The sequence below is a fragment of the Chiloscyllium plagiosum genome, unplaced genomic scaffold (assembly GCF_037043375.1).
Source record: "Chiloscyllium plagiosum isolate Xiang-an unplaced genomic scaffold, Cpla_swu_hap1 HiC_scaffold_27, whole genome shotgun sequence".
In the NCBI taxonomy this organism is placed as follows: domain Eukaryota; kingdom Metazoa; phylum Chordata; class Chondrichthyes; order Orectolobiformes; family Hemiscylliidae; genus Chiloscyllium; species Chiloscyllium plagiosum.
In genome coordinates, this window is record NW_028270165.1 from 78,974,803 (window position 1) to 79,002,003 (window position 27,201).

General features: G+C 44.4%; 2 protein-coding genes across 4 annotated transcripts in view; both read right to left on the bottom strand.

The window, feature by feature from the left end:
- The window catches only part of LOC122543561 (uncharacterized), a 696,117-nt gene that overhangs the window by 615,322 nt on the left and 53,594 nt on the right, over positions 1 to 27,201 (bottom strand). The window lies entirely within an intron of this gene.
- LOC148144631 (uncharacterized) lies at positions 5,088 to 9,754 on the bottom strand. Its single transcript, XM_087974986.1, has 2 exons — positions 9,654 to 9,754; positions 5,088 to 7,349 (listed from the first exon to the last, which is right to left on the bottom strand). The coding sequence occupies exon 2, from the start codon at positions 6,982 to 6,984 to the stop codon at positions 6,265 to 6,267; it is 720 nt and encodes a 239-aa protein (XP_087831112.1). The 5' UTR covers positions 6,985 to 7,349; positions 9,654 to 9,754; the 3' UTR covers positions 5,088 to 6,264.

Here is a 27,201-nt window from a genome sequence, read left to right on the forward strand (position 1 = left end):
TATGAGAAAAAGATAAGGTTTTTTCCCTGGGGCAGAAGAGTCCAGTACAAGAGGGCATTAGTTTTTGGGTGAGAGGGGCAAGACTTTAAAGGGCCCCAAGGGGCAACTTTTTCATGTATAGGTTGGTGTGTGAACTGAATGAGCTGCCAGAGAAAACGGTGAAGGCTGGTACAAATACAACATTTAAAAGGCATCTGGATAGGTACATGAATAGGAAGGTTTAGAGGGATATGGACAAAGTGCTGGCAAATGGGACTAGATTAATTTAGGCTATCTGGTCGGCACATACCGAAGGATTGTTTTTGTGCTCCACAACTCAATGGTTCAGAGCCAGAACCAATTTCACAAGACTAGGATTAGGCCATTTGCCCCTTACACACTGTCCTCAACTGTGGCCTAACTGAGCATATTTCAATTCTTAGTGCTATGTAATGAGCCAGACTTTATAAAAAAAACATCTTAAAGCAAAGGAACACTTAGGAGGCAACAATTATAATATGGTAGAGTTCAGTGTGCAGTTTGAAAGAGAGAAGGCAAAATTGGTGTTACAGTTAAATAAAGGTAATTGCAAGGACAATGAGAGAGGAACGGAAAAAGATTTATTGGAAGTAGAGCCTAGTGGGGAAGACAGAGTAACAACAGCAGGAATTTCTGGGTGTAATTGAGGACACAGTATAGAGGTTCATCCCAAAAAAAAGAAAGATTATCGGGGGAGGGGGGTGAAGAAGATAGCCATGGCTGACAATGGAAGTCAGGAAATGTATCAACGAAAAAGAGAGAACCTACAAAGTGGCCAAGAGCACTGGGAAATCAGATGCCTGGGAAGACTACAAAAACAAACAGAAGATAACAAAGAGAAATAAGGAATGAGAGGATCAAATGTGAAGGTAAGCTAGCCAGTAATGTTAGAAATGATAGTAAAAGTTTTTTGCAATACATAAGAAACAAACAAGAGGCAAAAGTAGAGATTGGACTGCTCCAAATTGATACAGGAGGACTGGTGATGGGCGATAAGGAAATAGCTGAAGAACTTAATAAATACTTTGTGTCAGTCTTCACAGTGGAAGACATGAGTAATATCCTAACAATTAAGGAGAGTTAAGGGACAGAGTTGAGTATGGAAGCCATTACAAAAGAGAAAGTGCTAGAAAAGCTAAAAGGTCTAAAGATTGAGAAATCTGGTTCTGAGGGAGGTGGCTAAAGAATTAGCAGAGGCGTTGGTTGTAATCTTTCAAAAATCACTGGAGTTAGGGAAAGTCCCAGGTGATTGAAAAATCACTGTCGTAAGTCCTTTGTTCAAGAAAGGATTAAGACAAAAGATGGAAAATTATACGCCGATTAGCCTAACCTCAGTTGAAGGTAAAATTCTCGAATCCATCGTAAAGGATGAGATTTCTAAATTCTTGGAAGTGCATGGTTGGAATAAAATAAGTCAGCATGGATTTAGTAAGGGGAGGTCGTGCCTGACAAACCTGTTAGAATTGTTTGAAGAGTTAACAAGTAGGTTCAACTTGGGAAACCCAGAGGATGTCATCTACCTAGATTTCCAAAAGGCCTTTGATAAGGTGCCTCATGGGAGGCTGCTGAGTAAGGTGTTTGAGGTGAGCTACTGGCATGGATTGAGCATGATCTGGATAAAGGGACTGGGAATGCCCCCAGTCCCTTTATCCAGATCATGAACATCTAAAGTCCCATATCCCTCCAAACTCTTCCTATTCATATACCCATCCAGATGCCTTTTAAATGTTTCAATTGTACCACCACTTCCTCTGGCAGCTCATTCCATACACATACCACCCGCTGAGTGAAAATGTTGCCTCTTAGGTCTCTTTTATATTTTCCTCTCTCACCCTATACTGATGCCCTCTAGTTCTGGACTCCCCTACCCCAGGGGAAAGACTTGGTCCATTTATTCTATCCATGCCCCTCATGATTTTATAAGCCTCTGACGTTCCAGGGAAAACAGCACTAGCTGATTTAACCTCAGCCTTGGCCTCATCCACCAGCAGAAATGACTGGATAGGGTAGGGTTTCACCCCAACAGTGCAATGAATTACCACTTTCCACCAAATCCCAGATGTACTCACTCACTCAGTTGCTGTCTCACAAATGAAGAACTTCATTGTTTTTTTTTAACAGATATTTTTATTAGAAATTTAACATTTTTACAAGTTTACAAAAATAAACAAAACTCTCAAGTACAAACATTGATATACAATTAAATCTTAAATATATAATAACCAAAATTTAACAAAAGAAAAATACCGAGAAAAAAACAACAAAACTCAACTCACTACTAATCTAACCTACAACTAACCAGAATGTATATTTAAGTCTCTTACATTATTCAAATAAGAGAAAGAGAAAAAAAAACAGTGGATAACATAGAAATTGGGTAGTGAGATACATGCTCAGAATGTGTTAACATCAAATGTAACAAAACCCGTATTCGTGCGGGATTCCTCTCCCAAGGGCCAGGTTTGTAATCTCAATTAAATAAAATCCCTTGTTAGGATAGCCGAAATATCTGTATTCATATAATTCAAGAAGGGCTGCCATATTTAATAAAATAATAAGGACTTCATTGTAATGTCTTCTGCTTGGAGTAAGGGCAAAACATCTTTGAAAGCTGCTCTGAAACTCCAGTTTTCACAACCACAATTCTGCTTTCACTTAAGTCGATTGAAGTCATACAGCACTGAAACAGACCCTTTGGCCCAACTCGTCCATGTCAACCAGATATCATAAATTCATCTAGTCCCATTTGCCAGCATTTGACTCGTATCCCTCTAAACCTTTCCTATTCAAATACCCATCCAGATGGCTTTTAAATGTTGTCATTGTACCAGTCTCCACCTCTTCCTCTGGCAGTTTGGTCCACACATACACTACCCTTTGCGTGAAAAATCTTTGTTCAAAAATCAGATGAACTCAGCCTTCAATATATTCAATGACCCCCTAACTGCAGGAAGACATCCCCACTTCTGAATTCAATTCCTCTTGCTCATATACCACTTGCCTTGCTGATTGCTTGCTGCTCCTGTCTGACAACTGGCAGTGACTGGTGTAGAAGGACGCTGAGGCTCCTTTGTCCATCCACACATCATTCCTGATAAAGGGCTCATGCCCGAAACATCGACTCTCCTGCTCCTTGGAAGCTGCCTGACCTAATGTGCTTTCCCGGTGCCACACTTTGACTCTGATCTCCAGCATCTGCAGTTCTCACTTTCGCCACATCCCGAATACATCACCATTTAAACAATACAACTCCTTTCTGCTTTTTATTAGCAAAGGCTGTAACTTCATATTGTGGTACTGCATTTGCCATGTGTATGCCAACTGCGGTCTTCTCTACATCAGGGAGACTGAGCGTAAGCTTGGGGAACAGTTCGCCGAGCATCGCAGTCGGGTCACCATCCATTTTAATTCCCCTTCCCACTCCCTTTCTGACATGACCATCTTAGGCCTCCTCCATTGCCTCAATGAACCAAACCGCAAATTGGAGGAACAACACTTAGTGGGAGGTACGGTGGCACAGTGGTTAGCACTGCTGCCTCACAGCGCCAGAGACCCGGATTCAATTCCCGCCTCAGGCGACTGTGTGGAGTTTGCACATTGTTTGCGTGGGTGTGCTCCGGTTTCCTCCCACAATCCAAAAATGTGCAGGTTAGGTGAATTGGCCATGCTAAATTGCCCGTAGTGTTAGGTGAAGGGGTAAATGTGGTCAGGGTGGTATACGCTTCGGCGGGTCGGTGTGGACTTATTGGGCCGAAGGGCCTGTTTCCACACTAAGTAATCTAAACACCTCATCTGCCTGGGCAGCCTTCAGCTTGAAGGACTCAACACGGAGTTCTCCAATTTCAAATACCTCACTTCCTTCTCCCGACCACTCATTTTCACGTCTCCCTGCCACCAACCAGATTCCTTCCTGATCAACTAGGTCATACCCTCTACGTGCCTTCACCTATCCCCACTTCACCACCCTGCCTCCAGCACTCCCCCTCCACCCATTCCTGAAGAAGGGTTACACCCAAAATGTCGACTTCTCCATCTCCTGATGTTGCCTGGCTTGCTGTGTTCTTCCAGCCTCCTGCCTGTCTACTTTGCCAATTGCGACACAGACCTGGGCTAACCTATCCAGAGTCTGTCCACTCCCGGATTCACTCCCTTTCCTTTCAGTTGCTGCAAGTCAACAATTGAACCCCAAAAAGAAAAAGAAATGGAAAAGGGGTCGAGAAAAGAGACTGTCGTACTCACAGATCTTCGATAGAAGAAAAAATTTGCAGTCTGGCTGAAGCGTAATCTTCTTTCAGAAAGAGGAGCAAGAAGAGCAGCTTCAGCAGCTCATGGTCCAACTTCCGCATTCAGACAATTAGGTGGCTCTGACTGGCAGGAAGACCTGTCTCCTTCCGGTCCTCCAGTGCTTTCTATTGATCTATCAAGAGAAAACCACGCACCCTTTATTTGCGGACAGCGAAGAGGATGCACAGTGTTTTGCTGACACCGGTGGGCATGCGCTCTGCGTTGCTGACACCGGCAAACATGTGTAGTATGCTTTGTAAATACTGCTGGTGTTACTGACAAAGTTTAAGTGACCAAATGCCAACAGGGGAAAAATGGTGATCACCATAATATTTTTCCCTGAGCCTCGACATTTTATTGCTTTTCCATTTTGTCTGGCTGCTCAACTTTTGGAGATCTTTTCCCCTTGTTTAGAGAGAGTATGTCTCTTAATTACCTGGGTGAGGAGATGGAAGAATATTGTGGGACTGTTTTCCCTTGCACGCCAGAGTCTGAGGGGTGACTTTTTTTTAGATTAGATTACATTACAGTGTGGAAACAGGACCTTCGGCCCAACAAGTCCACACCGCCCCGCTGAAGCGCAACCCACCCATACCCCTACATGTAGCCCTTACCTAACACTACAGGCAATTTAGCATGGCCAATTCACCTGACCTGCACATCTTTGGACCGTGGGAGGAAACCGGAGCACCCGGAGGAAACCCACGCAGACACGGGGAGAACGTGCAAACTCCACACAGTCAGTCGCCTGAGGCGGGAATTGAACCCGGGTCTCTGGCGCTGTGAGGCAGCAGTGCTAACCACCTTGTAGACTTACATAAGATTAATTTATAAGACTAATCAGCAATCTAGTTTTGATCAATACACCGTATCAGTTGCATGACACTGTGATCTTTTGTTATAAAATCTGTGTCTTATGATCCTGCTCTGCAGCTACTTGATGAAGGAGCAGCGCTTCAAAAGCTAGTGCTTCCAAATAAACCTGTTGGACTTTAACCTAGTGTTGTGTGATTTTTAACTTTATCCAACCCAGTCCAACACCGGCTCCTCCACATCATTTCTAGTGAACACAGCCCAGATTTCTTGGTGCTGCCAGTAAACGTTATAACGGCATGATGCAGTGCCTACACTCTTGAAAGATTTACCATTTCTAACGATACTAGCTACTCATTCACTGCCCTTTCTGATACATCACATTGGAAACTTAGTGCAGGAGGCTGAAAGAAATGAGCAGCTTTAAAACAAAAACCTCTTGGAGCTCAAAGCTTTCAATGAGAGCCTGAGCCCAGCTGTAAGTTCAAGTAACCTTTATTGTGACCCAACTTTGTTACAGATTCAGATTCCTTCCCCCCCCCCAGGAAAAAGGCGTACAAAAAGTCGCTTTTTTAAAAACGGCTCAAGGTCAAAGCGCACACACTCCACTACGCACTCCCCCCAGCTTTCCTTAATATTGCTCACCACCGAGTTGTCCCTTTGTAATTAGATCTTTGGTACAGCCTCAACCCATAGGAAGTATTTCCTCACACAGCAATTTTAACCCATATCCTGTATCCAAGTAAGTTTCTCCCTGCTCATTTGCCAGGATGGGACAGTGTAGAGTCAACCACATTATTTTGGGTCTGGAGTCACGTGTAGGCCAGATGGGTAAAGGATGCAGCTGGGACAACTGAGTGAATCCTTTCCCACAACAATAGTGTCCTTCCCTAAAAATGATGTAAGTGAATCAGATGGGGGTTTCTCCAGGCACATACCCCTGAAAATTGTTTCATCGTTAGATTCGGAACTCCAGATTTCTAACTGAATTCTGATTCCGCCATCTGCAGCGACGGGAATCCCCGGAACTTGGTTAATAGTGCAGACGATAATTACACTCAGCCGTCGCTCCTTCAATGACCCTGCGACAGCATGTGAACTCTCTGGTGCCTCCGCAGGTGGGAGGAGCGGGTGAAGCCCTTCCTGCACTCAGGGCAAGGGCATCTCCCTGGTGTGGACCTGCTGGTGCCTCTGCAAGTTGCCCACCTGAATGAATTCCTTCCCACACTCAGGGCAGCTGAAGGGCCTCTCCGCCTCGTGGACCCACTCGTGCTTCAGCAGGTCAGAGGAAGTGCTGAAGGCCTTCCCGCACTTGGGGCAGGTGAATGGCCTCTCCCCCGTGTGGACCCGCAGGTGGGTCTGGAGGTTGGAGGAATCACTGAAGGCCTTCCCACACTCTGGGCAGCTGAAGGGTCTCTCCCCCGTGTGGACCCGCCGGTGGGTCTGGAGGTTGGAAGAATAGCTGAAGGCCTTCCCGCACTCGGGGCAGCTGAAGGGTCTCTCCCCCGTGTGGACCCGCCGGTGCCTCAGCAGAGAGGAGGAATTGCTGAAGGCTTTCCGACATACAGGGCAGCTGAAGGGCTTCTCCCCTGTGTGGACCCGCCGGTGGGTCAGCAAGTGGGAGGTATTGCTGAAGGCCTTTCCGCACTCAGGGCAGCTGCAGGGCCTCTCCCCCGTGTGGACCCGCTGGTGCCTCAGCAGGTCGGAGTAATGGCTGAAGGCTTTCCTGCACTCACTGCAGGGGAACGGCCTCTCCCCAGTGTGACTGCGCCGATGAGTCTCCAGGGCAGATGGGAAACGGAAACCTTTCCCGCAGTCATCACACTTCCATCGTTTGTCCAATGGGCAGGATTCCTCGGGTTTTTCCATGGCCAAAGCTCCTACCGCACACAAACATGTGTAGAGCCTCTCCCCACCGTGAATTCCTCTATCTAGGCCGTTTAATTGTTTCAGGCTCCACACAATGTGCTGCAACAGTAGGGTCTCTCATCCAGTCCTAGTGATGCTGAAAACATACTCCCAACAGGAACCAAAAAGCTTCTCACAAAATCACAGTCAAAAATCATTGCAGTCCTGATGGATTGAATGAATGTCAGGCGTTGATGTCAAAGTGAGGACTGCAGACACTGGAGAGTCAATAAGTGTGGCACTGGAAAAGCACAGCAGATCAGGCAGTCAACGCTTCAGGCATAAGCCCTTCATTGCTCATTTTGAATATTGTATCTTCAGATGCTCTGTAAAAAGAGATTACAAAAGTCATCACTGTCAGTCCAGGGTAGAAATTCAGAACAAGCAATTCTACTTTCTGCAGAACATTCTTTTCTTTTGTTTTTCCACAAAAAGCTCCATCCCACTATCTCACTCTCTCCCCTTCTGTTCTCACTCCACTCTAACTAATTCTCCTGAAGGTACTGATCCAGGATCTTCCAGAAAAGCAAAAACATCAAGACTGACATCTCTCTGAATTTTGGATAACTCCACTTGAAAATTAATATCTTTCATGACATTGGGATACTGCTGAGATTGAGCAGGTCTAATTTTGGGAAGCAAAAAAAAAAATGAGTTTGCCAAAATCCCTTCCCTTCAGAGAACCCCCATGAGTTCTCACTGGCCCTGCGAAGGGTAACCCACCCACACCCATTCCTCCCCCCCTTCCCACGTTCTCCCCGTGTCTGCGTGGGTTTCCTCCGGGTGCTCTGGTTTCCTCCCACAGTCCAAAGATGTGCAGGGTCAGGTGAATTGGCCATACTAAATTGCCCATAGTGTTAGGTAAGGGGTAAATGTAGGGGTATGGGTGGGTTTCGCTTCGGCGGGTTGGTGTGGACTTGTTGGGCCAAAGGGCCTGTTTCCACACTGTAATATAATCTAATATAATCTAATCCATTCTCCCACTTTCTCCCCGTAACCCTCAGTCCCCTTGATACTCAAGAACCGATCTATTTCAGTCTTAAATATCCTCAGTGACCTGGCCTCCACAGCCTTCTGTGGCAAAGAATTCCATAGATTCACTGCTCTCTGGCTGAAGGAGTTTCTTCTTCTCTCCATTCTCAAAGATCTTCCCTTTACTCTAAAGCTATGCCCTCAGGTCCTAGTCTGTCCTCCCAATGGAAACATCTTTCCAACATCCACTCTGTCCATGCCATTCAGTATTCTTTATGTTTCAATTAGATCTCCCCTGAGTGTAGGCCTGTTAATCAGCATGTTGAGAACCACAGTCAGCATGGTCTATTTGGACTGAAGGATCTATTTCTGTGCTGTATGACTCTGTAACTGTTCTGTATTGATCTTAAAAGGATTTTCTTGCCTTCCCCTATAAACATCCCCTTCTTTCTTGTTCAAAAATCAAATTAACTCAGCCTTGAATATATTCAATGACACCACAACTGCAGGAAGACATCCCCACTTCTGAACTCAATTCCTCTTGGTAATATACCACTTGCCTTGCTGATTGTTTGCTGCACCTGACTGACAACTGGCATTGACTGGTGTAGAAGGATGCTGAGGCCCCTTTGTAAATCCACACATCATTCCTGATGAAGGACTCTTGTTCCTCAGATTCTGCCTGACCTGCTGTGCTTTTCCAGTGCCACACTTTCTGACTCTGATCTCCAGCATCTGCAGTTCTCACTTTCTCCACATCCCAATAGATCACTACTTAAACACTACACCTCTTTTCTACTTTTTTCACAGCAAAGGCTATAACTTCACATTGTGGTACTGTATTTGCCATGTGTTTGCCAATTGTGGCCTTCTCTACAATTAGGGAGACCAAGTGTAAACTTGGGGAACACTTCACAGAGCACTGCAGCTGAGTCCGCAGAGGCCGACCGGACTTCCCAGTCACCACCCATTTTAATTCCCCTTCCCGTTTCCTTTCTGACATGATCATCTTTGGCCTCCTCCATTGCCATAACAAACCAAACTGCAAAATGGAGGAACATCACCCCAACATTGGAGTTCTCCAATTTCAACTAACCACCTTTCCCATCCCCATCCCCTCTCCCCCCTGCCACCAACCAGATTCCTTCCTCCCATTGACCAACCAGGTGTTCACCTATCCCCACTTCACCACCCTGCCCCCAGCACCCACTTGTTCTGCAGCTCCCCCTGCACCCGAAACATCGACTTGTCCACCTCCTGACGCTGCCTGTCTATTTTGCCAATTCAGACACAGATCTAGACCAATATTTCTCGAGTCTGTCCCCTCCTTTCCTGTCAGTTGCTACAAGTCAACAATTTATAGAATCCCTGCAGTGTGGAAAGAGGCCTTTCGGCTCAACAAGTCCACACCAACCCTCCAAAGAGCAACCCATCCAGACCCATTGCCTTACTCTATTACTCTACATTTACCCTGACTAGTGCACCTAACCTACACATCCCTGATTACTATGGGCAATTTAGCATGGCCAGTTCACCTAATCTCTCCGTCTTTGGATTGTGGGATGACTACGGAGCACTTGGAGGAAACCCACGCCCCTTAATTTAAGAATGAAAAATAAATGGAAAAACGGAGTTGGAAAAGAGAATGAATTACTCACGGAAGTTGCAGTCCGAAGTGAAGCGCGATCTTCATTGAGAGAAACAGAAACAGAAGAAGCAGCAGCATCAGCGTCAGAAGCTCATGGTCCAACTTCCGCATTTAGACAATGGGGTCGCTCTGATTGACGGGAAGGACCAGTCATCTTCCGGTCCCCTTGGCTTCCTATTGGTTCATCAAAAGTAGGTCGCGCGTCTTTTCCGCGGACAGCGAGGAGCATGCGCAGTGCGTTCCTGATACCGTAAAGCATGCGCAGTGCGTTCCTGATACCGTAAAGCATGCGCAGTGCGTTACTGATACCGTAAAGCATGCGCAGTGCGTTCCTGATACCGTAAAGCATGCGCAGTGCGTTCCTGATACCGTAAAGCATGCGCAGTGCGTTCCTGATACAGTAAAGCATGCGCAGTGCGTTCCTGATACAGTAAAGCATGCGCAGTATGATCCGTGGAGATGACGCTGTTACTGACAGTTTTTAAGTGTCCAAAAGGAGAAAAAGAGGGTCGAGCCACAATTGTTTTCCTTTTGCATTCTGTCTGGCTGCTCAACGTTTTTATGCCTTTTCCTCAGGGTAGTGGGGCGAGTTCAGAACTAGAAGCATAGGTTTAGGGTGAGAGGGAAAAGATTTATGAGGGACCGAAGGGGCGACTTTTCACACAGAGGGTGGTATGTGTTTGGAATGAGCTGCCGGAGGAAGTCGTGGTAGCTGGTACAATTACAATATTTAAAATTACAATATTTAAAAGGCATCTGGATAGAAGGGTTTAGAGGGATATGGGTCAAAGTTTAGATTAGAGTGGAGCTGGAAAAGCACAGCAGTTCAGGCAGCATCCGAGGAGCAGTAAAATCGACGTTTCGGGCAAAAGCACTTCATCAGGAATACAGGCAGGCTGGACAGGGGATGCTGTGGATTGTGGGGGTGAATGGACAGAGAGTGCTGGGGGTGGTTGGGGAAATAGACAGGGGGTGCTGAGGTGGCTGGGGAAATAGACAAGGGGTGCTGTGGTGGCTGGGGAAATAGACAAGGGGTGCTGTGGTGGCTGGGGAAATAGACAAGGGGTGCTGTGGGTCATGTGGGTGAATGGACAAGGGGCACTGTGGGTGGCGGGGGATTGGATGGGGCATTGTGGGTGGCGGGGGATAGGATGGGGCATTGTGGGTGGCAGGGGATTGGACAAGGAGCGCTGTTCGTGGCAGAGCAGAATAGACAGGAGACGCTGTACGTGGCATGGGGGGGCAATGGACCGGGAGAGCTTTGGGTGTCGTGGGCAATTGGACAGAAGGTGCTGTGAGTGGTGGGGGGACTAGACAGAGGGCACTTTGGGTGGCATAGGGAATGGATGGGGGTGCTGTAGGTGGCATGGGGAATGGATGGGGTTGCAGTGGGTGCCAGAGGGAATGGCCAGGGAGCGCTGTGGATGGCATTGTGGAATGGACAGGGGGCGCTGTGTGTGGCGGGGGGGAAGAGACGGGGGCAGTGCGGGTGACAGGCTTGAATGGACAGGTGGTGCTGTCACAAGGTGGCAGGGTGTGGATTAAGGGCAACCTTTTAATGCAGACGGTTGTGTAGGTGTAGAACAAGCTGCCAGAGGAAGTTGTGGAATTGGGTATAATTACCACATTTAAAAGGTGCCTAGATGAATAATTTGGATTGAGAGGGATCTGGGCCAAATGCTGGAAATTAGGATTGGGTCAGATTTGGACAATTGGTCAGTGTGGATGTGTTGAACCGAAGGGTCTGTTTCCATGTAGTGTCACTCTATAAGTTGATGATTTTTATTATCAAAACCAGATCTTTTTACTGAAAATCATCCTGCTGGAATTTTTCTTAGTGCACCCAGTTTCAGGAGATTTGTGGTGGGTAAAAGTGGTGCAAGTACCCAATCCTGAAAATTCTGGAAAATATAAAGGGGTTATTAAAAATACTTTAACTTTGGGAACACTAGGTCTTGTGGAAGCAGTGTATTTGTCAAATATTTTCATCTGTCCATCTTCTACAAGGCACAAGTCAGCAATGTAGTGGAATACTCTCCCATCAGCTTTAATGGATGCAGCTTCAACAGTTTTCAAGAAAAGACTTGATATGATCTAGGACAAAATAACCTGCTCGATTGGCGCGATGTCCACTCCCTCCGTCCCACTGTTCAGAAGCAGAAGTGTGTACTATCTGCAAGATGCACTGCAGAAATTCACCAAAGATCCTTAGAAAATAGCTTCCAAACCAACAATTATTTCCACCTAGAAGGACCAGGACAACAGATACTTGGGAACACAATCTCTTGCAAGTACCCCTCCAAGCTTGACTATTCTTTCAGTGTTGCTGGGTGTAAATCCTGGAATTCCCTTCGTAAGGGCATTGTGGGTCATCATACAACATGTGGACCACAATGGTTCAAGAAGGCAGCCCATCCAGCAACTCCCATCTACCACGAGTAACTTTTAATAAATTGTTGAAACAGAGCATTGAATTGTGCAAACTAAAACAAATTAATGTTAAGGATGGAGGGCATTGATTCGGTCCTTATTTGAGGAGAGATAATGAGCAATATACTGGCACTGAATTGGAAATAGAGTTTAGAGTTAAACACCTGTAGTGTTTCATTCAGTGTATACATTTAAAATCGATTAAAGCTTGGATCCTAATGTGTACTTCAATACCACGTGAATTGTACGATTAAGACGGCATGTGGGACACTTCATTTCACCTCATTACTGACGACTATATCTCCCACAATCCCATGCACTGCAGAAACCGCTCTATCGGTCACGGGCAGTGCGCATGTGTGAGATCGGAATGGGGCCCACCCCACATCATTCTGATGGACAGCAGACCAACCTTTGGTCCTGATGAAGGGCTTCTGCCCAAAATGTCGATTTTCCTGCTCCTCGGAAGCTGCCTGATCTGCTGTGCTTTTCCAGCACCACTGTAATGTAGATTCTGATCTCCTGCATCTACAGTCCTCACTTTCGCCTTTGCCAACCTTTGGGAAACCCTGAAGGTTTGGAAAGAGTCTGGTCCTCCTGCCAATCAGAGCCCCCCCAACCCCCTTCCATTGAGTGAATGCGGAAGTTCGCCATGAGCTTCGGAAGCTGCTGCTGCTCCTCTCTGTCTGAATGAAGATTGAACTTCACCCCAAACTGCAACTTGCTTTCTCTGTCCAACATCTTTAAGGAAGTGACCAAGTTGATAAATGAAGTAAGGGCTGTAGTTATCATATACATGGACTTTAGTAAGGCATTTTATAAAGTTCCCCATGGTAAACTAAGAGAGAAAGTGAAGTCACATGGTGTGCCGGGTGTTCTAGCTAGGAGGATAAAGAACTGGTTGAGCAACAGGAGACAGAGAGTAGTAATTGAAGGGAGTTTCTTGAAATTGAGAAAGGTGACCAGTGGTGTTCCACAGGGATCAGTGCTGTGGCTACTGTTATTTGTGATATACATGAATGTTCTGGAAGAGAGCACTGTTGGTATGATCAGCAAGTTTGCAGGTAAGACAACGATTGGTGGAGTAGCAGAAAGCATTAGGGATTGTTAAAGAATACAGGAGAATATAGATAGATGAGAGAGTTGGGCGGAGAAGTGTCAGATGGAGTTCAATCAAAGCAAATATGAGGTGATGCATTTTGGCAAGTCTAATTCTACAGCGAATTATACAGTGAACAGAAGAGCCTTGGGAAAAGTTGATGAGCAGAGAGATGTGGGAGTGCAGGTCCATTGTCCCCTGAAGGTTGCTGCACAGGTGGATAGAGTGGTCAATAAGGCATATGGTATGCTTGCCTTCATCAGACAGGGTGTTGAATGTAAGAGCTGGCAGGTCATGTTAAAAGTTTAAATGACGTTTGTTCGACTGCATTTAGAATTCACTGTGTACAGTTCTGGTCTCCACATTATCAAAATGATGTGGACACTTTGGAGAGGGTGCAGAGAAGGTTTACGAGGATGTTGCCTTGTATGGAAGGTGCTAGCTATGAAGAAAGGTTGAGTAGGTTAGGTTTGTTTTCATTCGTAAAATGGAGATTGAGGGGGGACCTGACTGAGGTTTACAAAATGATGAACGGTATAGACAGGGTAGATAGAGATAAGCTTTTTTCCCAGGATGAAAAATTCAATAACGAGAGGTCACACTTTCAAGGTGAGAGGTGAAAAGTTTATAGAACATAGAAGAATACAGTGCAGTACAGGCCCTTCGGCCCTCGATGTTGCGCCGATCCAAGCCCACCTAACCTACACTAGCCCACTATCCTCCATATGCCTATCCAATGCCCGCTTAAATGCCCATAATGAGGGAGAGTCCACCACTGCTACTGGCAGGGCATTCCATGAACTCACGACTCGCTGAGTAAAGAACCTACCCCTAACATCTGTCCTATACCTACCCCCCCTTAATTTAAAGCTATGCCCCCTTGTAATAGCTGACTCCATACGTGGAAAAAGATTCTCACTGTCGACCCTATCTAAACCCCTAATCATCTTGTACACCTCTATCAAGTCACCCCTAAACTTCTTTTCTCCAATGAAAACAACCCCAAGTGCCTCAGCCTTTCCTCATACGATCTTTCTACCATACCAGGCAACATCCTGGTAAACCTCCTCTGCACCCGTTCCAGTGCCTCCACATCCTTCCTATAGTATGGCGACCAAAACTGCACACAATACTCCAGATGCGGCCGCACCAGAGTCTTATACAACTGCAACATGACCTCAGTACTCCGGAACTCAATTCCTCTACCAATAAAAGCCAGTGCGCCATATGCCTTCTTCACCGCACTATCTACCTGGGTGGCAACTTTCAAAGATCTGTGTACATGGACACCAAGATCCCTCTGCTCATTCACACTACCAAGTATCCGTCCATTAGCCCAGTACCCCATCTTTTTATTACTCTTACCAAAGTGAATCACCTCACACTTAGCTACATTGAACTCCATTTGCCACCTTTCTGCCCAGTTCTGCAGCTTATCTATATCCCGCTGTAACCTGCCACATCCTTCCTCACTGTCTACAACTCCTCCGACTTTTGTATCATCCGCAAACTTGCTCACCCAACCTTCTAACCCCTCCTCCAGGTCATTTATAAAAATGACAAACAGCAATGGTCCCAAAACAGATCCTTGCGGAACACCGCTAGTGACGGCACTCCAAGATGAAGCTTTGCCATCAACTACTACCCTCTGTCTTCTTCCAGCCAGCCAACTCCTAATCCAAACCTCCAACTCACCCTCAATGCCATACCTCCGTATTTTTTGCAGTAGTCTACCATGGGGAACCTTATCAAACGCCTTACTAAAATCCATATACACCACGTCTACCGCTTTCCCCTCGTCCACCTCCTTAGTCACCTTCTCAAAGAATTCAATAAGGTTTGTGAGGCACGACCTGCCCTTCACAAAACCATGCTGACTATCCTTGATCACATTATTCCTGTCCAGATGTTCATAAATCCTATCCCTTACAATTCTCTCTAAGATTTTGCCCACAACAGAAGTGAGACTCACCGGCCTATAGTTACTAGGGTTATCCCTACTCCCCTTCTTGAACAAGGGAACCACATTTGCTAGCCTCCAATCTTCTGGCACTACTCCTGTAGACAACGAGGACATAAAAATCAAGGCCAATGGCTCTGCAATCTCCTCCCTTGCTTCCCAGAGAATCCTAGGATAAATGCCATCAGGCCCAGGGGACTTATCTATTTTCACCCTTTCCAGAATTTCCAACACCTCTTCTCTACATACCTCAAAGCCATCCATTCTACTTAAGTGTGACTCAGTACTCACATTGACAACAATGTCCTGTTCCTGATTGAATACTGACGAAAAGTATTCATTCAGTGTCTCCCCAATCTCTTCAGCCTCCACACGCAACTTCCCACTACTATCCTTGACTGGACCTATTCCTACCCTAGTCATTCTTTTATTCCTGACATACCTATAGAAAGCCTTAGGGTTTTCCCTAATCCTACCAACTAAGGACCTTTCATGTCCCCTCCTTGCTGCTCTTAGCTCTCTCTTCAGGTCCTTCCTGGCTACCTTATAACTCTCAATCGCCCCAATTGAACCTTCACGCCTCATCTTTACATAGGCCGCCCTCTTCCATTTAACAAGGGATTCCAATTCCTTATTAAACCACGGCTCCCTCACACGACCCTTTCCTCCCTGCCTGACGGGTACATACTTATCAAGGACACTCAATAGTTGCTCCTTGAACAAGCTCCACATATCAATTACGCCCTTGCCTTGAAGCTTACTTTTCCAAGCCACACATCCTAAGTCATGCCTCACCGCATCATAATTTCCCTGCCCCCAGCTATAACTCTTGCCCTGTAGTGCACACTTATCCCTCTCCATCACTAGAGTAAAAGTCACCGAATTGTGGTCACTGTCCCCAAAGTGCTCACCTACCTCTAATTCTAACACCTGGCCTGGTTCATTACCCAGAACCAAATCCAGTATGGCCTCACCTCTTGTTGGCCTATCTACATATTGTGTCAGGAAACCCTCCTGCACACATTGGACAAACAACTTGAGCTATAGCTTTCCCAATCAATATCAGGAAAGTTAAAGTCCCCCATAACAACCACCCTATTACTTTCACTCTTCTCTTGAATCATCCTCACAATCCTTTCTTCTACGTTTCTAGGACTATTAGGAGGCCTGTAAAAAACTCCTAACAGGGTGAGCTCACCTTTCCTATTCCTAACCTCAGCCCAAACTACCTCAGATGGCGAGTCTTCATCCATCGTCCTTTCCACAGCTGTAATACTATCTTTGAATAGCAATGCCACAGCTCCCCCTCTTTTACCCCCACCTCTGACCCTACTAAAACATTTAAACCCTGGAACCTGCAACAGCCAATCCTATCCCTGTTCTACCCATGTCTCCGTAATAGCCACAACATCGAAGTCCCAGGTACCAACCCACACTGCAAGTTCACCTACCTTATTTCGTATACTTCTTGCATTGAAGTATACACACTTCAAGCCACTTTCCTGTTTACAGGCACCCTCCTTTGAAATTGATGCCATGTTCCTAACCTCCCTACACTCCAGGTCCTGCACCCTAAAGCTACAGTCTGGGTTCCCATGCCCCTGCAGAGTTAGTTTAAACCCCCCCCAAGAGCACTAGCAAACCTCCCACCAAGGATACTGGTGCCCCTCAGGTTCAGGTGCAGACCATCCTGTTTATAGAGGTCCCATCTTCCCCAGAAAGAGCCCCAGTTATCCAAATACCGGAATCCCTCCCTCCTGCACCATCCCTGTAGCCACGCATTTAACTGTTCTCTCTCCCTATTCCTCGACTCTCTATCACGTGGCACGGGTAACAAACCAGAGACAACAACTCTGTTTGTTCTAACTCTGAGCTTCCAACCTAGCTCCCTGAAAGCCTGCCTAACATCCTCAGCGCTCCTCCTACCTATGTCATTGGTGCCAATGTGGACCACGACTTCGGGCTGCTCCCCCTCCCCCTTAAGGACCCAGAAAACACGATCAGAGACATCACGTACCCTTGCACCTGGGAGGCAACATACCAAACGTGAGTCTCTCTCGTTCCCACAAAACCGCCTATCTGTGCCCCGAACTAGCGAGTCCCCAATTACTATTGCTCTGCTCTTCTCCACCCTTCCCTTCTGAGTAACGGGGACAGGCTCGGTGCCAGAGGCCTGAGCCCCGTTACTTACCCCTGGTAAGTCGTCCCCCCCACAAGTATCCAAAACGATATACTTGTTCTTGAGGGGAACGGCCGCAGGGGGTCCCTGCACTGGCTGCTTCCTCCCAGTCCCCCTCACTGTCACCCATCTATCTGCCATCTTTGGAGTTACTGCTTCCCTAAAGCTCCAATCTATGACCCCCTCTGCCTCCCGAATGATCCTAAGTTCATCCAATGGATGAAGAGGCCTTCATCCAGAAGTTTCTGGATGAAGGCAAGAATATGATTTTTAAGACCAGTACAGAACAGTTGGAGTCATACAGCACAGAAACAGACCTTTCATTCCAACTTACCCATGCTGACTGTGTTCTCCAACTAAACTAGTCCGACCTGCCAATGTTTTGCCCATATCTCTCTGAACCTTTGCTATTCATGTACTTATCCAAAGGTCTTTTGAATGTTGTTACTGTACCTGCATCCACCACTTTGTCTGGACATTCATTCCACACACAAACCGCTCTGTTTTAAAAGGTGCCTCGCAAGTCTTCTAAACATCTTTTTCAACTCACCTTCAAAATTTGCTCCCTTGAATTTGCTAATCTTCAACGCCCGCCCAAGGGAAAGGACACCCGCCGTTCACCTCACCTATCCCCCTCTTGATTATATAAACCTCAAAAAGGTCACCTCTCAACTTCTTGTGCTCGAGTGAAAAAAGGCACAGCCTATCCACCTAAATGTAGGTAGATTCGTATCCAGTTATGATCTGTTCAATGCTGGTCCAGGCTGGAAAGACCAAATGGCCTACTCCTGTTCCCAATTCTCACCCTGTGTGTCCAGGACAGCAAGAGACAATCAGACATAGAAGCAGCCATTCAGCCCGTCAGGTCTGCTCATACCACATAATCGTGGCTGGTAAGTTTCTCAGTCCCATTCTTCCGCTTTCTCCCCATAACCCCCCATCCCGTTGTTACTCAAGAACCTATCTATCTCAGTCTTAAATATCCTCAGTGTCCTGGCCTCCACAGCCTTCTATGACAATGAATTCCATAAATTCACCGCTCTCTGGCTGAAGGAGTTTCTCCTTATCTTCATTCTAAAAGGTTTTCCCTTTTACTCTAAGGCTGTGCCCTCAGGTCCTTGTCTCTCCTACCAATGGAAACATCTTCCCAACGTCTGCTCTGTCCAGGCCAGTCAGTATTTTGCCGCTTCAGGATGAGGTACAGCAGGGATTAGGTTCAGAAAAGTGAAAACTGAGGGGGAGTGTGTGGGATGGAGATGTTCAGCTTCTCAGGAATAAGAGGAATGAGAGTTTGCTGTAAATTAGTATTTATGGGACAGGCAATGGGCTGAAGAGTGGAAGATGGAGTTTAATTTATAGAAATGTGAGGTGTAGCGTTTTGGTCAAGCAATCCAGGCAAGACTGACACAGTTACAGGGAGTGTTGCAGAATCAAGGGAACTTGGAGTGCAGGTTCATAGTTCCTTGAAAGTGGAGTTGTGGGTAGATAGGATAGTGAAGAAGGCATTTGGTAATCTTCCCTTTTATTGGTCAGAGCATTGAGTAAAGGAGTTGCGAGGTCTTGTTGTGCTGGACATTGGTTAGTGCATTTTTGAAATACTGCATTCAGTTCTGGTCTCCCTGATATTGGAAAGAACTTGTGAAACTTTGAAAGGATTAGATTTGCAAAGCTGTTGCCAGAGGTGGAGGGTTTGAATTACAGGGAGAGGTTGAATAGGCCAGGGATATTTTCCCTAAAGCATCGGAGGCTGAGGTAACCTTACAGAAGTTTACAAGGGGTATGAATACAGTGAATACCCAAAGTCTTTTCCCCAGGATGGTGGAGTCCAAAATGAGGGGGCATATGTTTGAGGTGAGAGAGGAATGATTTAATAGGGATCTAAGAGGCAATTTTTTTCACGCAGAGGGTGGTGCATGTATGGAATGAGTTGCCAGAGGGAGTGGTGGAGGCTGGTACAATTACAACGTTTAAAACGCATCTGGGTGGGTATGAAGATCTGTGTCCCCTCAAGAGGGGCCTCTTGGCTCGAGATCGGTCAAAGGAATCGACAAATGCGGTCTATTCAAAAAGGAAGGTTCATTAGTTTATTGAATTAAGGTAGCTTGACGCAATTCTATCCAGCAACACAGAGATTGAATCTTCTGTATTCTGTGATGAAGTTGTGCAATTACATTTGAAAATTACACATTATTTATATTTTATTTTAAGAAATAGTATAGCCTTAATTACAAGAAAGACCAATCACATATAAGGTGACATGATTTATAGCAAGTTAATCCAATAATATTTTCTTTAAGAAGGATATCTAATATACGTAAATTGTCACGCCATGTATTAGTTCAAGGTTAGTTCAAATGGTCAATTAATGTGTCAGTATTCATTTTATGAAAACTCTATTGTCCTCTTATCTTTGAACTGCAAGTTAATTCTGCAAATCAGTATATTCAGCAGTATGGTTTACAGGCCATTTAAATAGAGAACCCATTTTGTTGAAATAAAAATCTTCATATTTTGTTGCCTAATTTCCAATTTTAGATCCTCATTTCCCCCTTTTGGTCATTTTATGACCACACCATAAAGGCATAGATCAAATCCATTCAATTCAATAGCAGCAAAAGACTGCCATATTTCCTCTTCCTCTGAAGGGGAACTAAGGGCAGGCAATGGTGGTTCCTTGTCTTCATTTAAGCAAAGAAGAAGCATTTTCAGGTTGGAATCAATGTTGTCAATAGAAGTTAATATTTTAGCAATAATACGCTTAACTATAGCAATACCAACAAAAAGACAAATTAAAACAATAGCACCATACAAAGACATATTAATTAATCAGTTGTACCATGAGCCAAACCCCAATCTTCCCATCCCGCACCTTCGTTTATCTGGTTGACAATTGTGAATATTATCAATATGTCTCGTAATGTTTTCGAAAAATCAGTGACCCTCATAATGCATTTTCCTTTAACTATAACGCAAAATCCACCTACCTTCGCAAGTATGTAATTGACTTTGTTGGGCAAATAGGCGCAATTCTGAAAGCATTTCTAATTTCTATTAAGGTAGCAAAATTGTAAGTTCACCAATGAGATAATTATGGTTTTGATGAGTAATAATTCTTAAGGACTCTCCTAATGAAAGAAAGCTAAGAGCTGCATATGTCAATGAGTGTGTTTTACTTCTTGATATGATCTTTGGATTCTTCCATTCTGCACAGAAGTCAGGAGAAACTGTATGTTTAAAAGGGGAATTATGATTTCATTGCCAGGTAATTGGACAGGGAACAGGAGTTGGAAATATTGTTCCTACAGCTATGACATGAGGACTACTTGCTCTATTCAGGACAAGATAGTTAGCTGCCTTATTATAACTGAAAAAAAATAATATCCAGGTTAGCATAGGTAATGGAGGGACCTTCCCAGTGAGATGCAGGCCTATATTTGTGACTTCCTGGGGTATGTGGATAATTTGGCGCTGAGGGTGAAAATCATCCAGTACTAATGAGGTGCGTTTCTTGATAAGAAACATGGTCAAATCCCAAAATGGTTCTTCCCCTCCAATAACTGGGAAAATATTGGTGCCGTTAGGGGTATCATAATGAAGGTGTGTGTTGTTACCCTCTCCACATAGAGTTTGAATTCCAATGATAATAGGGATACATTTTTTGTGAAGGCATACAAATGAGATGCAAAGTCCTTCAGAAAAATATTGACGACTAATACATTTAATCATAGCACAAAAAATTTTTTAGGTACTCTTACATAAGCGCACCCCCATTCCTTACCCTTGTAGTAATTTGGATAGAATATTACTGATTTATTGGAGGAAGTCCATAAACAAGTAGCAGGTGGGGATAGGTAATAACTAAAAAAGATATTACGTCCTGTAAATACTTTAGTACTATTCCATACCCCCATGTTAGGATTTGGAAGGATAAAAGGGGTCAGGGAGTCTCTTACTGAAGTAAGGGCATAACAAATTACTTCATCCTCTCCAAAAAATTTTATTATGGGTTTCTAGAAACATCCGCCCTTTGTCTCTTTTACTACGTGATCTATCTGAAAGGGGATAAGGCTTATCAGGGATGCCCATCGTACAAATATAATCAAACTGGCACACAACAGTTTTACATGGTAAAGACCATTTAGACTTGGCTCCAAATAGTGGATCATATTAAAATCACAATGAAGAGTCAGTGTATATTAGAAGATTTTCCTTTTAATAGGATGAAAGCCTATCGATTCCTAACGTCAGCTCTGAGATAACATTAAAGCAAGGGCCAGACATTGGCCCCTGGGTTTTTTTTTATGTCTTGTTGCCAGTCACAAAGGTTAAATGTTGGGGCCTGCCTGTCCCTATTTTCAGGGTCCCCTCGGGAAAGTGTTGTCCAGCAGTGGTCATCAGGTAGGTACATGAGGTAGGTTCCAACCCCAGTGGGTATCCTGGTTCCAATCAACTCTATCAGGGCTGGGATACGGCATTTGGGATTGCAAGGATGCTGAATATAATTTGTTTTACCTGTAATTGGAATCATGGTTCAGTCTGGTTCTGGCCATCCCAAAGGAAAACCACCACTCACCTCATTTGCGACTGGAAATTCCTGGACTGGTTTGTACTGTTAGTCTGGATCATGTCAGTGACTCCCGCCAGAAAACATTGCAAAAGCGTAGGATTAAATAAAGATAATTGAGCTTCTTGATTATTGTTCAATTGTTTGTCACTTCCATCAGACAGATAGGCACATCTTTCAGACTTGTAATACAAGCCATTCGTATTCAGGCTATTCCTAGAATTTTACTATATTTGCATCCGTATCACACTGGACATATATTGAGCAAATTTAGCCGTTTGGTCTTGCAGTCAGGGGCATGCTTCATTAACATTACTCTAGTCCCTGGGATGGGACCCGGTTTAGGATGGCGCAAATCATTCATTCCCATGATAGCGACTATGAAGACTGAATGCTTCATTTTCAAGAGGAAAAGTTTCAGCAAGCCTTAAATTAAGGCTGGGGACAATCAGGAGATGATTCAATTTCCTAGAGTGTGGAAACAGGCCCAACAAGTCCACACCAATCCTACGAAGAATAAACCACCTAAACCCATTTCCCTCTGACTAATGCACCTAACACTATGGGCAATTTAGCATGGCCAATTCACCTGACCTACACATCTTTGGACTGTGGGAAGAAACCGGAGTACCCGGAGGAAACCCACACAGACACAGGGAGAATGTGCAAATTCCACACAGACAGCCATCCAAGGCTGGCATTAAACCTGAGACCCTGGCACCGCGAGGCAGTAATGCCAACCACATAGCCACAGGGCTCAGCATGTATACGGGAACGAAATCCCAATTCTCAAAAAGGGTCGGTATGCCAGACATAGAATTTACTCAGAGTCCTGAGCCTAAGTTTTTTTTTATGTTACAGTATTGTTGCTTTAACCTTATTTATGTATTCCTCAACCTTAGTGGCCTTACATTGTTATTTCTATATTTTATATACATATATATAACCATTCACAATCACCTCCCCAAGTTTTGGGAGTTTTCATCTAATATATATATATCCCTATCCCCCAATCGTATGCAAAATTTCTTCAACTGGCCAGTAATGTAACTTTCCATTCTTTAATTAAACAATGAGTTAATGCAGTCATATTTTAAATTAGCCATGAATCAATATGACAGGTCACTGAGAATGTGTGAAGGAATCCTGCCAATCAATATTGATTCAGGCTAACACAATTGATTTATTATAAATAATATAATTAATAAATATTTGTAATAATAAATAAAATAATCACTATCTTTAATTCAGGGTGGAAACCCAACAAGTGACTAAAACATTTTAAAAACTGCACTCTGCTGCTTTATCCTTCTTATTGCATCATTTTCTTCCCTTCTGTAGTTGATCTCCTTGCCTCTGTTTTCATTTTAACCTCATTTAACCAATTTACTAATTTATGCTTGTCTAACTTTAAAGCCTGTTCCTAACTATACATTTTGTAATCTTACTTGTCATATTCTGAAAGCTAATTTTAGGATTTTAATTTCCAACTAATCAAAAATTGCAAGAGGAGAATAACTAAACAGGTGATTTGTCTCATTCACTTGTTGTAGTCATTGTATCACATAGCTGTGACATTATGGAGCTTGCCAACTGCATGAAATGGGGCAGTGATGCTACAAAAGAAATAGTGATTGATATACCACCCTATTCCTTGATATGTTTGGCTGCCCCTATTTTCCAAAGGTGACAGCAGTGCCTGCTTAAGTCAGGCAGTAGTCCTTTTTCAATGTTAGGGACACCTAATGATATGGATAGAATTCAGCTTGAATTTTGGAGAGAGCACTGAGTGGAGTGGTACCAAGCATACTTTATGCATTACTGAGTGTGGATACATCTGAAGAAGATTATGGAGTATAAGTTTTTCAATTACTTTTGTGGACATTGGAGGATCAACAGAGCTTAGTTCTTAATGTCTTGTTTTTGAGAGCGGATCTCCTCTGTGGTAATATATCAATGGTCAGTTTTTATAATATATCTGAGTAACATAAAACATTTTATTATTTATAAATATATATATATAAAAATTGGAAATTCATTTATTCAGTATTTAATATTTAAAATGTAAAAAGCATACAGTTCCCAACTTTGAAATCCACTATAATTGCTCGGTTTTAGTCCCTTTAATATAAATCCAAAATTAGTTTTCTTAAGTAGTCCTGACCAGTCATTGCTCAATTGCAATGCTATAGGTCATGAAATAACCAGAGCTGCCTTAAAAGGATTTGTCTATTCAAGTTAAAGAAAAACTACTAATGCATGAATAATGGCTTGAATCCAAGGACACGTATTAACCATAAGGTGTTTTTTTGATGATGTATTACAATCTAATGTTGAACTGAAACTTCAGCTGTCATGGAAACAAATGAGTCAAACACAATAAAAAGGTTATAATGATGTTTTCCTCCTTATTAAGCAGATTTGAAATTGAATAAGGTTGGCTTTTATGCAAGGATAAAGGAGATTAGTTAGAAACTGATAGTAAGGCAGTCATGACCTGTAAAAAGAACGTGTTAATATTTTATTTCATAATGACTGTAAAATCCTGAACCTTAAAAGAAATCATGTTATATTTCCATAATAGAAATCAGATTCAAAACAGTCTCGGCTCTCAAGCTCCAGGGAACAAAGCACATTCAATCACCAACAAACAAATAACTTTCTATTAGCTGTACATCTCTCTCTCTCTCTCTCTCTCTCTCTGTGGAGTTTAGTCTGATAGATCCTGGCTTTGGCATCATTGCTTAACCAAGTGTGTTACCGCTGACCAGCCTTATCTTTGAACACATCAAGAAAGAATAACGACCACCCTCAATATTCCATAAACAAAGAACGATCACCAAAATGAACAAAAAAGCAACAAAGCAAGACAAGCCAAGCTGAACAGGTACAACAACAATACAGCAGATAAATCAGTGCGATTATTATCTTCTCAATGTTGTTCCTGGACTACAGAAGTAAAGTTATTGAGAATTAAGTCAAACAGCTGTAAATTCCAATGTCTGATCAGCCTGTGAGGAAGAGTTTGAAATGGGAGCCGCAAAAAAAAATTATATAATACTATAAAAAAACACTCATCTAAATCCGAATTATCATTGTCTTCCTCATTAAAACTAAGGCCAACGATCGAATTGCGCAGTTCTGTTTGTTTACCAGTCACTTGTGACTTCTCCTTTCGTTTCTGTATTTATTTTGCTCAAGCACTTCACTTTTAAGAACCTCAACAGACTTCATAGCACCATTTGCAGTTAATTTAATCCGCAATTTGGTGGCAGTATCGTGCCACGAGTGCAAAACTGATTCTTGCAGAAGGATCTAGACAGTTTGGGAGAGTGGTCCAGGAAATGGCTGATGGAATTCAATGTGAGCAAATGCGAGGTCTTGCACTTTGGAAAAAAGAATACAAGCATGGACTACTTTCTAAACGGTGAGAAAATTCATAAAGCCAAAGTACAGAGGGATCTGGGAGTGCTAGTCGAAGATTCTCTAAAGGTAAACATGCAGGTTGAGTCCGTGATTAAGAAAGCGAATACAATGTTGTCATTTATCTCAAGAGGGTTGGAATATAAAAGCACCGTTGTGCTACTGAGACTTTATAAAGCTCTGGTTAGGCCCTATTTGGAGTACTGTGTCCAGTTTTGGTCCCCACACCTCAGGAAGGTCATACTGGCACTGGAGCATGTCCAGCGGAGATTCACACGGATGATCCCTGGAATGGTAGGTCTAACATATGTGGAACGGCTGAGGATCCTGGGATTGTTTTTACTGGAGTTTAGAAGATTAAGGGGAGATCTAATAGAAACTTACAAGATAATACATGGCTTGGAAAGGGTGGAAATTGTTTCCGTTAGGCGAGGAGACTAGGACCTGTCGACACAGCCTTGGAATTAGAGGGGGGAAATTCAGAACAGAAATGCGGAGACATTTCTTCAGCCAGAGAGTGGTGGGCCTGTGGAATTCATTGCCACAGAGTGCAGTGGAGGCCGGGACACTAAATGTCTTCAAGGCAGAGAGTGTATTGTACTCACAGATGTTGGACAGAGGAAGAAAGTTGCAATCTAGGGTGAAGCTCAATCTTCATTCAGAGAGAGGAGCAGCATCTGTAACCAAATAGACAGAGTCATAGATGTACAGCTTAGAAACAGACCCTTCACTCAAACTTGTCCACACCAAGCAGATATCCCAACCCAATCTAGTCCCACCTACCAGCACCAGTCCCATATCCCTCCAAACTATGGCACAGTGGTTAGCACTGCTGCCTCACAGTACCAGAGACCTGGGTTCAATTCCTGCCTCAGGCAACTGACTGTGTGGAGTTTGCACATTCTCTCGTGTCTGCGTGGGTTTCCTCCGGGTGCTCCGGTTTCCTCCCACAGTCCAAAAATGTGCAGGTTAGGTGAATTGGCCGTGCTAAATTGCCCGTAGCGTTCACGAAGGGGTAAATGTAGGGGAATGGGTCTGGGTGGGTTGCGCTTCGGCGGGTCGGTGTGGACTTGTTGGGCCGAAGGGCCTTTTTCCACACTGTAAACTAATCTAATCAAACCCTTCCTATTCATAAACCCATTCAGATGCCTATTAACTGTTGCAATTGTACGAGCGATCACCACTTCCTCTGGAAGCTTATTCAATACATGCACCATACTCTGCATGGAAACGTTGCCCCTCAGATCTCACCGAAAACCTGTGCCACTGCTGTGGGTCTAGAGTCACGCAAAGGCTAGACCGGGTAAAGGATGCAGCTGGGACGACTGAGTGAATCCTTTCCCACAACGGCAGTTTCCTTCCCTAAAAAGACGTGAGTGAATCAGATGGGGGTTTTCTCCAGCCCCCCCCCCAACCATGAAAATGGTTTCATTGTTAGATTCTGAACTCCAGATTTCTGACCGAATTCTAATTCCACCGTCTGCTGCCGTGGGATTCGAACCCTAGAGTCTCCAGAACTGGGTTGATAGTCCAGTCAATAATAGCACTCAGTCATCATTCCTTCAACCCCCCTGCGATGGCACGTGAACTCGCTGGTGCCTCCGCAGTTGGGAGGAGCAGGTGAAGCCCTTCCCACAGTGAGAGCAGGTGAACGGCCTCTCCCTCGTGTGGACCTGCTGGTGTCTCAGCAGGTCGGAGGAATCGCTGAAAGCCTTCCCGTACTCGCGGCAACTGAAGGGCCTCTCCCCGCTGTGACTGCGTCGATGAGTCTCCAAAACAGACGGGAAACAGAAGCCTTTCCCGCAGTCGCCACACTTCCACGGTTTCTCCACGGGGCGGGATCCCTCGGGTTTCTTCATGGCTGAAGCTTCAGCCGCACACAAAAATTGTATACATGCCCTCC

What these genes read in the sequence shown, in the direction of transcription:
- LOC148144631 (XM_087974986.1), bottom strand. Translation starts at nt 6,984, where the DNA reads ATGGAAAAACCCGAGGAATCCTGCCCATTGGACAAACGATGGAAGTGT.